General features: G+C 38.3%; 1 protein-coding gene across 6 annotated transcripts in view; it reads left to right on the top strand.

Moving 5' to 3' along the window:
* The window catches only part of VEZT (vezatin, adherens junctions transmembrane protein), an 81,075-nt gene that overhangs the window by 31,885 nt on the left and 33,877 nt on the right, over nucleotides 1-15,313 (top strand). For all 6 annotated transcript variants that reach the window (XM_054028290.1, XM_054028299.1, XM_054028315.1 and 3 more), the window contains 3 exons: nucleotides 5,414-5,503; nucleotides 7,590-7,765; nucleotides 10,194-10,469. In XM_054028290.1, coding sequence (XP_053884265.1) covers nucleotides 5,414-5,503; nucleotides 7,590-7,765; nucleotides 10,194-10,469 — 542 coding nt within the window. The remainder of the gene's footprint in view (nucleotides 1-5,413; nucleotides 5,504-7,589; nucleotides 7,766-10,193; nucleotides 10,470-15,313) is intronic.

Consider the following 15,313-nt stretch of genomic DNA (forward strand, 5'->3'; position numbering starts at 1 on the left):
AGTTACATTTGACTTTCATCTTACTTAAATTTCCTCCATAATTTAAATCGCGTAGGGTATTTTTCTCCACTTCCTTTCCTAAACTATTGTGTGTGTTTCTGAGTGCTGTTAAATAGTTGCCACATCATATTTTACCCCAGATGTGATTATATTTTAATAGTAGGTAAAAGTAACCTCTCCGTAGTTTCACTTTGTGAAATGTGTTGGGATGAAAGTGCTATATAAATGTAAGATACTATAAATGCCATCTTGAATTCATCCCATACTAAAAGGAAACAGTAACTATTTTATTTATTTGGATTTAAATGAATGCACATAAAAGCATGACTATAGCCCTTGCCATAAGTTAAAATATAGGGGGATACATATTTTACTATATGTTTCACAAAGAGCCCATTTAACTTATTTTTGTTCTAAAGTAGCAAGGAGAATACTCAAGAGTCATCAAAGGCAACATGACCTGACTTATGTGTTGATGAAGACTGTTTTACTTGTCAGTTACACTTCCAATGGGAATAAAGACTATAAGACATCATTCCAAGATACCTGAATAATGTAATGTGTTACTGCACACCACTGGTTCACAGCCCAAAACAGTGGGTTGTCTTGTTTTGCATCTTCGAGCTTTGGCCTGTCTGTCTTGCATTTATGCAAGCTCAGATTTTTCTTTAAAATCAAAATGAGGAATATGAACCAAAAGATAACTTATACAGCACTTCAAGCTGGTTTAGTCTGTAACTCAACAGATTATATTAGCTGGTAGCAGTGCTTTATTGCTGACTTTAATGGTCATTAATTAAAACTGTCCTTGGTATTGATTTAAATGTGTGCAATCAAGAGCTGAAGACTCCAGAAGATGAAAGTAATTTAAAAAGTTTATTGTCCTTAAAACAAAACTTTATCTTGAAATAATAAATAATTTTTTCTGTACTGTACTTTCAATACACTGGGAGCAGAGGTTCTCGTCTAAATTAAATATCCATCTGACCAGTCAAATGTAGTTCAAGGGCCATTGTTTACACCCCACCCATTGCTTCTACCCATTACCAAGAGGGCATTTTGCTTTACTTTGCATTGCTTCATGTTATATGACTAGGGAGCTCTTTATAACACAATTCTTGTAGCGCTATAGTTTGTGACACACTTCTTGTTGTTTTCAGTGGTGTTTCTAAATGGACAGTCTACTGCCACTACCTCTCTGTAGTCTCAGAATGTTCTGTAGGTAAAGAGAGTTTTAGCTTGTCACCAGAATTCCCTTCTCCTACCTTCATAGGCAACAGGAACTCCAAGCTGTAATAATAGAAATTAGAGCTGGAACAAACCTATTAGTTTATTATTACTTCATCCCCTGGGTATTGTAGGATTGCTCTGTACAGTACATTTCTAGCATGTTGCCTGTTCTAGTTTTCAGTACCTCAAATGACAGTATTTTGAATGCTTCCCTTAGACTTTTTCATAGTCTAATTAGATAGCTCCCCTTGTTGGGATAGGATGATAACTGTACAGCCAGAAGAACTGTCATTGTGATATCTGATGTGTTGGTCCATTATATCATCCTAACCTCACTAATACTTCCCTCAGATATGGCTTCTATAATCGGGTATAGAAACAGATGGCATATATATGTGGAAGCATCGTTTGGGTTACACTGTTGGACCCAAGTATCACTGTTCTGGGGTAACTGCACCTGTGATCCCTTTATGACCTCCTTGAGGGCGTCTAGCTGTCACCTTGCTTGGGGTGAGGGGTTCCTTTCCCTCCAGACTGTGGATTTAGCCTGCAATTTCTCTTGCGCTTTTCAGGGTAATCATATTAGCAAGTCTGAGGGCTTGTCTACACTTAAAAGGCTGCTGCTGCACAGCTGCATTGCTTCACTGAAGACGCTACCTACGCCGATGGGAGGGCTTCTCCTGTCAGCATAGTGCTGCACCTTCTTGAGAAACAGTAGCTTATGTCAAGTTTTTTCCATCAACATTGTGCTGGCTACACCAGAAGCTGGGTCAGTATAACTGCATCACTTGGGGTGTGATGACATAAGTTGTTAGTGTAGACAAGCCTGAGGTTACTTCAGGACTTGTGGTCCTATTATCTACCAAGGATGATGACAGGGTTAACCAGTGACCGGCCCATCTTCATAAAGCAAAGTATTTCTTTAGAACAAAAGCAATACAGAGAAAGTGATAAACAACAATACCCACCTGCTGAAGTGAAAAAACAGACTGACAGAGCCAGAAGAGTACCCAGAAGTCACCTACTACAGGACAGGCCCAACAAAGAAAATAACAGAATGCCACTAGTCGTCACCTTCAGCCCCCAACTAAAACCTCTCCAGCGCATCATCAAAGATCTACAACCTATCCTGAAAGATGATCCCTCACTCTCACAGATCTTGGGAGACGGACCAGTCCTCGCTTACAGACAGCCCCCCAACCTGAAGCAAATACTCACCAGCAACCGCACACCATACAACATAAACACTAACCCAGGAACCTATCCTTGTGACAAAGCCCAATGCCAACTCAGATCTATTCAAGTGACACCATCATAGGACCTAATCACATCAGCCACGCCATCAGGGGCTCATTCACCTGCACATCTACCAACGTGATATGTGCCAGCAATGCCCCTCTGCCATATACATTGGCCAAACCAGACAGTCTCTATGTAAAAGAATAATTGGACACAAATCTGACATCAGAAATCATAACATTCAAAAACCAGTGGGAGAACATTTCAATCTCTCTAACCACTCCGTGACAGACCTGAAGGTGGCAATTTTGCAACAAAAAATCTTCAAAAACAGACTCCAAAGAGAGACTGCTGAACTTGAATTAATATGCAAATTAGATAGAATTAACTTAGGTTTGAACAGAGACTGGGAATGGTTGGGTCATTACACTAGTTGAATCTATTTCCTTATGTTAAAATACCCTCTCACCTTCTATGGGTCATCTCGATTATCACGTCAAAGGTTTTTTCTCTCTCCTGCTGATGATAGCTCATCTCAATTGATTGGCCTCTTACAGTTGGTATGGCTACTCGCACCTTTTCGTGTTCTCTGTATGTATAAATATCTTCTTTCTGTGTGTTCCCTTCTATGCATCCGATGAAGTGGGCTGTAGCCCACGAAAGCTTATGCTCAAATAAATTTGTTAGTCTCTAAGGTGCCACAAGTACTACTGTTCTTTTTTGCGGATACAGACGAACACGGCTGCTACTCTGAAATAACATATATGCATGCCTGTCTTACCAGTTGTCACCCATCTTCCACTTGGAGACCATGGCAGGTTTCAAAGTCCTTCCAACCCTTCCAGTAGGGTTTTGCCCTCTAGGTTAAATTATGCCAGTTCTTGGGTTGAGTGAGGCTGAACCCCCCTTCTGTAGCAGGCTCTCCACTTCATTCACTTCTTGGTTCTTTGTCTTCTGGGCCTCTTAAGTCCTGTCAAAACCAATCTATGCAATCTCTCCCAGGGTGTGGTACTTTGGCAGACTTGTTTACTTGTCTAGAAGTTTGCAGCAATTACCCTCTAGTGCTATTAGTTCCTTCTAGTTCATTTATGCTTAGTGAGTGCCCTGACCCCCCCTAGTTACTGCCTTGCATGTCTTGCTTCAAGAAAGAAGTTAACCTCTTCATTCCCCAGCAGACTACAATACAAAGTGAGAGGGGAAACTGAGTCACATATATTCTTTCATAAAAATAAATCAGAAGTTTTCCGCTTCTCTACATCAAAAAATGTGTTGGTTTTATTATTTTAAAAAAATGTCCCATGGAACTGAATGGCTCTGGATAGCTAAAGCTTTTCATCTCTGGGTTGCCACATCAAGTCAGTCACACTTCCTTTCAGAACAAACGTCAAATCTTATGTGCTTGACTATCCTGGCTCTGCCTATTAGACTACACTCCCATCCCCATACCATTAACAACTCAGGAATTCTGATCCCCAAAATCATTCTACTGCTTTTTACTACTAGTTCTGTAATTCACTGGAGAAGTTTGTGTTGCTTTCCTTTCTAATGGCTGCTCCACATATAGGACATAGACATTTCTGTAGCTCATGTGGTCCATTTGAAGGTCCACAGCTCACAATCCTGCTGCCAACCCATCTGGGGGCTCTTTAGATTGTACATAATGGAATTTGTTTTAACCAGTTTTCTTGTTTAAGAAATGAATTATTGAATTCACACAATGAGAAAATACCGTTACCATGTTTTACATTTAAAAAACCCATTCTTATCTATGAATTACGATGCAGTATGCAACAAAACACAGTATTCCACATTTCAGTCATTTGTCACATAATTTGGTTGCTTGTGTTGCATATTAGCAGATTGAAGGTTCAGAGGTGTGGTCATGAAATTCATGTAATGCAGGTAAATATTTTTAAAACTACCTTCTACGAGCTCTACAAAGAGATGTGGAAAGCATATACACCATTACCTCGATATAATGCGACCTGATATAACACAAATTCGGATATAACGCGGTAAAACAGTGCTCCGGGGGGGCGGGGAGCGGGGATGAGCACTCCAGTGGATCAAAGCAAGTTCAATATAACGCGGTTTCACCTATAACGTGGTAAGATTTTCTGGCTCTCGAGGACAGCATTATATCGAGGTAGAGGTGTATACGGGTATGTGTTTATAAGCATCTCACTCCATTTTAAATAATTGCAGGGTCAGACAAGACATGGTTTCTTTTTTTGGTCATATTTTAAAGAAATACTTGTTGATTATTGTCCTGGATCAGTAGTTATTTCAAAGGACATAGTCTGTCCCTAATTAGAAGTCTACAACTCACAAATTAAGCTAAAAGCCCAGTTTTAGGTTGCATGTGATATAGCATGGAGATAAGAGTATATGATGCCTAGTGCTAATCTAACATGGAGCTTCTGGAACAGTTACAGCAATTGTCATCACTGGGTCTCATCACCTTCAATATCTGTGTCCACTAGGCCAGCCACAATCCCTGTCTTCCAGTCGTGACACCTGCATAGATAAAGGCAGCTCCTTGTTCCCAGTCCCTTTTTTCCCCTTGGGTTCCTTAGACCATTTAATCCTGCTTGGTTCTTTTTTTATTCTCAAAGAGAGAGGGGATCCTTCATGCTTAGGCAGCAACTACAACCTCAGACCTATGGGCTAATCCTATTTACACTTGCTTTAACAATGTAGCATTTATAGCACCTGGAATGAAGGGGCTAATGAAAGCTTTATTTCACCTCCTTGTATACTGGCAAAATTTTCAGGTCACCAGAAACAGGTATTCCCTTAGCATACTCTGAAGTTGGGCCAGATAGAGTAAGTGAAAACTAAGTCTCAGGTACTTGGAATTTGACTTATCAAGAGAAACTGAAGCAGGAGTAAATGAATTATTGTTTCTTTTATATTTGTAATTTCAGTTTTCTGTTCATTTTAGCAAGGCATCCTGTCAAAACTAGCTGAGCTCTTTAAAAGCTCATTTCCTTTTTCGCCATGTAAGAAAAAAGATGATCTACTCTACAGATTGGTAAGTAATTACTTTTTTATATCCTCCCCCAACCCCTGAGTGCTCCATACACTGTCTCATATACTTCTCCTTGATCTATATTTTGCCTCATTCAGTGCCAGTCAGCAAGACTGACCAATGAGGAATTGACATACAGGAACTCCTCACGTAACGTTGTAGTTATGTTCCTGAAAAATGCGACTTTAAGTGAAACGATATTAAGCGAATCCAATTTCCCCATAAGAATTAATGTAAACGAGGGGGTTAGGTTCCAGGGAAATTTTTTTCACCAGACAAAAGACTGTTTTTTATGCGCGCACGCACACACACACACACACACACACACACACTCTATAAGGGCTTGAATAGGGACTGGGAGTGGCTGGCTCATTACAAAAGCAGCTTTGCCTCTCCTGGAGTTGACACCTCCTCATCTGTTATTGGGAGTGGACTACATCCACCCTGATCAAATTGCCCTGTCAACACTGGTTCTCCACCTGTGAGGTAATTCCCTTCTCATCATGTGTCATTATATAATGCAGAGGTTCTCAAAGTTGGGGTTGGGACCCCTCAGGGGGTCACGAGGTTATTACATGGGGGGTCGCCAGCTGGCATCCTCCACCCCAAACCCTGCTTTGCCTCCAGCATTTATTATGGTGTTAAATATGTAAAAAAATGTTTTTAATTTGTAAGGGGGGTCACACACACAGGCTTACTATGTGAAAGGGGTCACCAATACAAAAGTTTGAGAATCACTGATATAATGCCTGCATCTGTAATTTTCATTCCATGAATCTGAAGAAGTGGTTTTTTACCCACGAAAGCTTATGCCCAAATAAATCTGTTAGTCTTTAAGGTGCTACCGGACTCCTTGTTGTTTTTGTAGACTCAAGAGAAGTGTTCATGAATTCACTTCAGCACATAGTCTGCTCTATGGCTTCCTTAATCAAGTCTTCTCCAGTAAAAACTGAATGCAGAAGAGTATAAGATAATACCAAGTATCCTTAATTTATTATTGTTTTATTTTAAAGAATTAGGGCCTTCAGATAGCTATTTTCCTACTATCTTCATAGTAGATTACTCCACTGAGTCAATGAGAAATATTTATCTTGACTTTAATAGTGCCAGTTGGATTGAAAACTAAAAATATTTTGGCAGTGAAGCGGCAAACTCCTTGAGGTCTGTTAACGGCTTCTGATTGAAGACGCTGCAGAAGAGAAGTATTTTCCCTTTTTTCACTTGCATCTTGCTTTAGACCACATGCTGATAGTAAATTTTCATTGTGGTCTGTTTGAACACTCTCTTCATTGGAAAACTTTTGATGTTTTAGAGTTATGGTTTGCTTCAGTATCTGATTTAAGACTTCAGAGAGCTACTTTGGTAGGTAATATAGCCGCAGAGATTTTTTTCTTTAAATGTTCTAGTTGAAGAAGGGGAAGTGCAAATGTTTGTGATGGCATTAAAATCATTGGTACCACCCAAAGTTCCTGTTAGGTTTGGTAAGTCAAAGGTCCACAGGATCCCATGCTGTTTCATTTGTGGAGTCACAGCTCCCTTTGGAAAGGTCTTGTGGCTCTCTCCTGGAGAATCCCACTGCAGGTGGGGATTCTAATTCCAGCCAACTGATCTGGTCTTTGTCAACTGGTCCACAGCCAATTTTTGTAACTGACTGATTTGCAATGTCTCTATCTTAACGTCTTTTTGTTTGCTAAGGAAAGATGCTATAGAAAAAAGCTAGATTCATTGGAACACAACAGACTTTTCAGGTTGCAGTTTGACTTCCATTCTTCTGGTAAATTCTAGTGCCTACACTCATTCCTGTGGAAATATATTCATACAACATGTAGCATGTTCACAGTTCAGCCACATTGTCCTCATTTAGGACCAGGTTGTGAGTTCAATGAAAGCATCTTTAAAGATGAGATGGCAGAAGAAGTTTTAGAATGAAACACATTTGAGAGAGGTGGTGTAGCCAATCGTCGCATGTCTAAAATGCTGGCGTCTACAGAACTGTAAACAATAAAGTTTTATTAATTTTTAACAACTTAATCTCTACTCATGCCCTGTTTTTTTTTTTTTTTTTTTTTTTTCACTCATTCATGTTAAGGATGTTGGATTTCGACTGGACTCTCTCTATACCATCCTGCAACAGGAAGTTCTGCTACATGAGGATGTGGAACTGATTGAGCTACTTGACCCCAGTATCCTGTCTGCAGGGCAGTCCAAGCAACAAAAAAATGGACACCTTCCAACGCTACGCTCCCTAGCAACGCCTAATATTTGGTACTGTCCAGAAAACGCCTATGCCTGTGACCATTTAGATATACTGATGGGGAAACTATCAGCATGCTCTTTGCATAAGAGACTTTACAAAAAAAGTGTGTCTTTTCTCCTCTAAAGTCTTTGATTTAGGTTATTTGACTCCCCTTTGGTCTGCCAGGGCCAGATTTTTTAACTTCCTGGGCACATTGAAAAGCCCATTTTTCCCTCAGGCTTTTGAAGAGAGGGTGGGTTGAAGGCTGGTGAATAGTTACATATAATCCTTTTTTTACATTGTATATTTTAATTTATGGGATGGGCTCCCAGAACACATGATGGGCACTTAAGAATGTTTTGACATATTTTATTAAATAAAGTGGTTGGTTAGTTCTTGAACTTCTAAAGTGATATTCTGATGGCTTTGGTACATGTCTAGTGTAAGCACACTGACCTGGAGACTGGATTTTCCACTTCTGAGTTGAAAAGTTTGAAGTATTAATTTACTTTTTTGGTATTTTTAAACAATTTGTTGGACCCTTTAGCATTTCTGTTTTGGTTTTCTTCAGGCCAAACTTTTGTCTTTATTTGAAATTTAAAAAGATAAATTTGTATTCCACTTCTAATGTGTCTCAAACATGAAGTAACAGAGGCAGGTCTGGAGAATTTTCTGCCATATGGTAAAAGTGGTGAGGAGAACTAGGAGATGTGAAATGTATGAGAAGTTTTGTAGACTAGATCATACTACTGAGTTCATTACATTTACATAATTCATGCTGCTAGTGATGTAGTCATCAGTGAGAAGTACTTCATTGCAAAACAGGGCAGCAGGAAGTCTATTAGATATAGCAGGGAAGTTATAGAAGGATAATGAATTTCACACTAGTGTACAGGCCCTGTTTATAAAAGTTGCCTGCCCTTTAAGCCTATGACTCTGTCCTCTTAAAATTGATTTCCTATCCAGAATGTTTTTACACCCTACACAATGCTTTATTTAACCCTGGGCGCTTCTAAAATCAGTAAATAGTGTGAAAGAATTATGTACTATACTACGTATTGAAATTGGTCTTCTTATTGTGGATCTCTGTATTCGTATCTTTTTGGGTTTGCCTTCCAGTCTTGTAAGAGTGAGGGATCAAACACATTGAAGCTATGCAGAGTACCATATTGCAGGTGTTATGTGAAAAGTGGCTTATGAATGGTGTTGAAGGAAGAAGGTATTGGATTCATTAATCTGTAAATACAGGAGCTGGTTGGAAATTTTCCAGTGGAACATTTTTCCATCAGAAAATGCTGATTAGTCAAAATTAAAATGTTCCACAGAAACGTGAATTTAGGTGCGATTCTACCTGATTTCCTGCCAGCTTACTGACTCTGCAGTTTACAGCAGCACAGGCTCTTGGCTCCCAGGTTCCCCAGCATGAGGTGAGCTGCTGCAGACCCATGGCTTCTAAGCTGTCAGCTCTTCAGTAGCTGCCTGGTGGACTGCTGTAGAATCAGGGCTTCTAGGTTTCTTGGGAGCCCAGACAGCATATTTTATTTCAGAAATACCTGAAGTGTTTTGAAATGTTCAATTGGCATTCCTCAATTGAAATATTGCAGAATTCCAGTTGGGCAAAATTTTCAAGTTTTTGTATTTTTGTCATGATTCAAGACGATTTTTTTTTCCAAAAACTAAAAAAAAAAAAAAAAAAAAAAAATTGATGAACTGGAAGTCTGTTTCCCAGTCAGCCCTAATAAATAGGTATGAAGTTATTTGAAGCTTGGAAAGCTTATAGCTTCGCAGAATTACAGATTAAATACAAAGGCCCACATTCTGTTTTCTAATAGACCAATTTTTCTGTCAAAACTTTCAAAAGAAAAATCTGCGTTTGAACATAGCTCAAATGAGGCTTTAGCTTCTATTGTTCCTGGTAATTTGAAAAGCTTTAGGGCTGCCTAAAAAGATTTTCACAGCCAGCTTTTTAAAGGCTTGTTAGAACTTCGTAGTGTGTGGTGTCCAGGTTAAATGAGTCAGAATCTGGAAAAATAAAACTGTCATTACTTAGAACGTTTGCTTACCTAAAAGAATCATGCCCTTTACCACTGTCCTCTTGAACCTGGAAGTGCAGACTGTACATTTCCCATCCACCCTTGCTTTTAATGCTGAGCAATCTTTTTTTTTTGGTAAGTCATATGTTTGAAAGTTTGACCTTTCAAATTGGTGCATTATTTTTCCACTGGCTGTTTTAAATTAAGAAAATATATCATAGCTTTATGGACTAATTCCCTACATATCACCTAAATCTTCCATTTAGTGATCTTGTTGCTGTTTATAGCTCTCTTAAAAACCCACATAAAAGTCCACGTAACTAAATGTAAACAGCATTGTAGTTGAGAGTCTCATGACTTTCCTCAGTTGGTTAATCTCAGGAATTGGTAGTAGATGTCACTTTGTCTATTCCTTTGTTTGCAGGGATGTGTCTCTGCTGCTTGCCTTTGTCAGTGCATTGATTATACTTCCTTCATGGTGGAATGGATCATTCTGGCTGGTGTGGGGACTAGTTCTGTTTGTCTATGTGATCATAAGAGCTCTAGGCACATGGAGGATAGCCAAGCTGCAAATGTCCCTGAGAAAATACAGACTCCAGCTGGAAGAGACAGTGGCAAATAGCCGCGCTTTTACTAATCTTGTGAGAAAAGCTCTGCGACTCATTCAAGAGACTGAAGTCATTTCCAGAGGATTTACCCTGTGAGTCTTTATTTTATTTCATTTTATATATGGATTCATTCAAGCCAATTAAATATTAAAATTCTATAATGTTATCTCCAATGACAGATGGAATCTGTTGGAAAACGATATACATTTTAATTTTTTAATTAAGATTGTCATTTATACAGACAAACTTGTGTAACTACCATGATAATTACATTGCAGGTGTTCAAAGTCTGACAGTTCTATTTAAAAGTGTGCACTATAAAGATTTTCAATGTCACAAAAGCTCTATTATTTGGGCACCAAACTGTCCTTTGTACCTTTTGAAAATCTCCTCCTATACTACTGACAATATAAATAAGTAATTATTTATGGGGAAGAGATGGGAGAGACAAAGGGGCTCTAAGCCCCTTTAGTGAGCAGTTCTTGAAGGGTCATGTAGTAATTTTAAATTATATCTCACTATTTTGATGCAAGTATTTAGCATTTTAGATTACCAAAAAATGTTTTCTAACATTATCTGCCCTGCAAGTAATCAGTATTTTATAATGAAAGATTATGTGAAAAAATGTTCTGTATGATGTGCAATAATAATTTTATTTTCTTCACATTACTTATAATGAAAGAAATGCTATGAAAGGTCATAGGTTGAAAATATTTTTTCCACATCTCTTTCCCCTCAGAAGCTTAAAACTCAGAACTGTTTACCAACAGAATTTGTCTTTTCCCACTTATGGGATTTGATACTCTGATCCTAGTTATTGGGTGTCTGTGGTTGAAATGGCTCTTGTGTGTTTTCTTCCTGATTTGGATGAATGAACATTGTGATATACTGAACACATGTACAGATCTGGAAGCCAACGTGCTTGCACCTGTGCATTGTCCTTCCCTTCTGTTGTTTTAAGTCAATGTAATTTCTAGCCGCACATTGTGCTAATAGAACTTTGGGTGGAAGAAGGAGGAAAATGCAAAAAATGGTCCAGTCATCATCTTTTTAAGATCAATAAAATACCTCCTTTTTGCGCCACTTTGATTTATGGGATCTGTATAAATTTCTGACTTGAAAGCCCTAATATACACAGAGAACTTTGATCTGTATTTGTAGACATTATGCTATTCCTACCAGTTCAACTGTTTTGTGTTTGAGCACATTATGCCACATGCAAGGCTGAAACTGTACCCTACCTAGTTCGAATTAATTTCCTAACTTTAGATGATGAGATGCCTACATTATGTTTTGCCAAGGACATATTTTATCTTCTTTTTGGAGTGTTTAAGCATGTCCTAAGTCAGCCTAGATATGTTTTTGTTGAGCCAGAATACAATTAAGCAATATTCAGTCTAATCTTCACAAAAAGAGTCTCAGAAAGAATTTACTGTTAGGACTTGTCCAGATTGCAATTGAGAAAAACATCTGATTTTTTTTCTTCTAATTTTAACAAATCTGTGGTCTGATTGCTCTTTAATTACATATCTAAAAGTTAGTAGTTTAAAACAATAGATGAGCTTCAAGTTGACTCCTGATCTTATGTCCCCTTTTCTTTAAATCTTAGTAACCTTTTAGAGAGGATTTCTTTGGGTGTGCATGGATGGGGGTTGTGACCCAGGGTGCGTAGGGTAGCCCTCACTGAAAATGCTAAGGTCTGGGCAGGCTGCAAAAAGGAGAACAGATACTCCCCAAACTGTGATTAACACTGAAGTTAGACTCACCAACCAGTCACAAACTGTGCTCCTAATCCCCCACATTGGTTATCAAGAAACTAAAAAAGAAATCACGCAGCCCCCTTTATTGCATTCCAGTTCTCTGGCTCCCAATCAGCGCACAGGTCCAGTACAGTGAGAAGTTGTTTAAAAACTCTGCTCACTATACAAAATGTTCTTCTGACCCCAAAGAGTCAGCCACATTATCAGGTCAGTATTAGTTTGGATCTTACCCAAAATATCATGCTGCCAGTCAATCCTTTAGTATCTAAAACTAAAGGTTTATTATAAAGAAAAAAGAGAGAACAAAAAGAGAGTTGTTAAATGGTAAAGCAATCAGATACATACATAAGGCTTCAAAGTCCATATATCAGGTTCTTAACAGTAGTGGTAAGTTTGCTGGCTTGAAAATCCCTCTCGAACACATCCACAGCTTGGATGGGTCATTCAGTCCTTTGTTCAGAGCTTTGTTTGTAGAAAAGTTGCTCCAGAGGTAAGAAGCAGGATTGAAGACAAAATTGAGATGATGCACCTGTCTTTTATACCTTTTGCCATGTGGCTTGTACTTCCTTTGTCCCAAACACAAGCTTCACCGCACATGGCATGGAAAAGCCTTAGAGTTCTCTGTCCACAGGCATTCCCTTACATGTCTTGCTGACTCATAAGATGTAGTCCCTGCCCTCTCTCAATAGGTTCATTGTACAGCTGATGTCCTTTGAGGGGCCATCAAGCAGGCTTAGTACCGATGCCATTCTGTCAGAAACACAGCACATGTTTTGAAATACAGATATACCATACATATCTATAACTCACAATACAAAAGGGTTACAAACATATAAACAAGATTATGATAGTTGGCAAATCATAACATTTTCACAGATACCTTACATGGCATATCTGGCATGACTCCTTGCAATTTTATAATAAAGTGTGTCCCAATTCCATACAGTATCACGGGTGGTTTGAAGGTAACTGAGCCAGTACGCTCAATACGTGGATCTCTGAAGTAATGGTCCAATATGGACCAAGTCTATGACCTTTCTTTTTTTTTTTTTTAAACCCTTAACCAACTCTAGAGTGTTTTCCTCAGAAGGCCTATACATATAATATGCTCTAGAGGAACAGTCAGAAAATTACTTGAAGTAGCACTCTGTGTGATGATTGTTGCCCCTAATTTTGCTTTGAGCTGTAGTGTAGTTTCCTGCTAATAGACCTTAAGAAAAAAAGCTTAATATGTTCTCTAGCAGTTATGTAGTAACGTAGCTTTAATGTTTGCTATAGGGAGTCAAGTGACACTGAATATGGTTACACTAAGTTAAGGGGTGTCTCTCTGTGCCATTTTACAGCTCTGAGGCTTAGGAATTTTGCCGTTGACGTCAACTGGGTCAGGAACTCACCCTATAAGTTGATAGGGATGCTACTGTAGCAATATATTCCAGTAAGTGCTAAGAACAAGATTTTGGTCATTTGTTCATCGTCTCAGGAACATGAAAGCTCCTGTTAAATCTGTTTTATTCTGTAAAAACCTCATCCCACCTTCAATTCCTCCCCTCCAACCTGCTGGAGCTCCTTCACCTTCAGTACTTCAAATGCAACTGGTTATCATCGTCCATCAGACAGCAGGATGCCTTTAGAGAGAAACATGGACAATGCCCTAAATTCTCTTTGCAATTAGGTGTAGGTGTAGTCATTACCTTTCAAAACAAGGTTTTGTTTTTGTTTTGAAAGGTACTGACTAAGCAAATGAGTTCCCATCAAGTAGTCCTGCCTAGGGTCACTGTTTGGAATTCCTACTAGCTATTGAAAATGCTTCCATTTCCCTACCCCTTGTAAAATGCAAATTGTAAAAATATATAGTGAAATTCCACTCTTTTCTATAATGAGGACTATTTATTTGGTTGGCATTTCAGTAATGAGCTTTCCCAAATATTATTATTGTTCTTGTAGGGCTTGATTCCAATTTGAAATATACAAGCATGTATTGATGCACACAGCATCTTTATAGAACTACCACCATGCTCATGTGTAGTAACTGATTTTATTAATATGAGGCAGTATGAGCCTATGACACACAAATCCTATTTCAACCTCAGTTAAAATCTAGCTTGTGAGACTGAGAGAGCTTTAAATTGCAGTATCTTATAATTGAGATAGATTTTGGTGTTGTAGAGAAAAGGAAGTTCATCCTCAACACTTTTTCCTCTTGCCTCTCACCGCTGCTACACAGCATGGTCCAGTAACATTTAACAAAGATCCTGGGATGATGTATCTCTGGTATGTTCAGAAACATAGCAAATGATGCTGGTTTGATGTTTCTCAGGAAAAAAGAAAGGAAGAATTCAGTCCTATAAATTTATACAAACTGCTGAGATTAACATCTGACATGGAAAGATGGAAACAAATGTTACAAATCACAAAACAACCCTGTTTTTCAAGGCATTGGTTGTACACAGGAGCGAAGGTGATGGGTGGGTGTCTTGTAGTAGAGCGGCAAGTGCTTACAATCTTTGCTGTGGAGAAAACATTGGTAGCTTTCTGCCTGCTTTCTTAAATTAATCCTTAGCTTCTCCAGACACACTTCTTACAACCCATTGAAGTGTATGGTTTAAAAGACTGAAATGAGAGTTCACCTTTGAACAGTAGCAATTGGTAAGTTCAAATAGCCATAGAAATTTTAAGAGAGACTCTGTAACAGATGTTAATTTTAAGGTTCAAGTGAAAACACAGAACTGGACACAAACATTAATTTTGCTTTGGTAAAATTGCAAGCTAATGCAGTTTGTTTTGCTTCTTTTATAATGAAAAATGTTTTACATACAAGATTTTATTTGATCATGGTTAAGTATTACTCTTGTATATTAATATGGTATGAAGTTTTTATAGCTTATGTGTACAATGTTATTTTAATAAATACCTTTCACGTTATTAAGTATACTGTGCACTAACAGAAGATTAGTCTGTACTACATTTTTTTGTTTTTTGTAACTTAACATGCAAATATTTAAAATTCACACAGGTACATTTCAGTTTATTTACAGAATAGATCATTTTTTATAATGGCACTTTCGTAAAGCCCTTCTGCAGTCTGTTCCCACAAGCAAATGACACAGTGACACACGGATATGCATATGTATACATTGAGATCAATGTGTATTTTAAAATGTTAGTATATGTAATTG

The sequence above is a fragment of the Malaclemys terrapin genome, chromosome 1 (genome assembly GCF_027887155.1).
Source record: "Malaclemys terrapin pileata isolate rMalTer1 chromosome 1, rMalTer1.hap1, whole genome shotgun sequence".
NCBI classification, from domain to species: domain Eukaryota; kingdom Metazoa; phylum Chordata; order Testudines; family Emydidae; genus Malaclemys; species Malaclemys terrapin.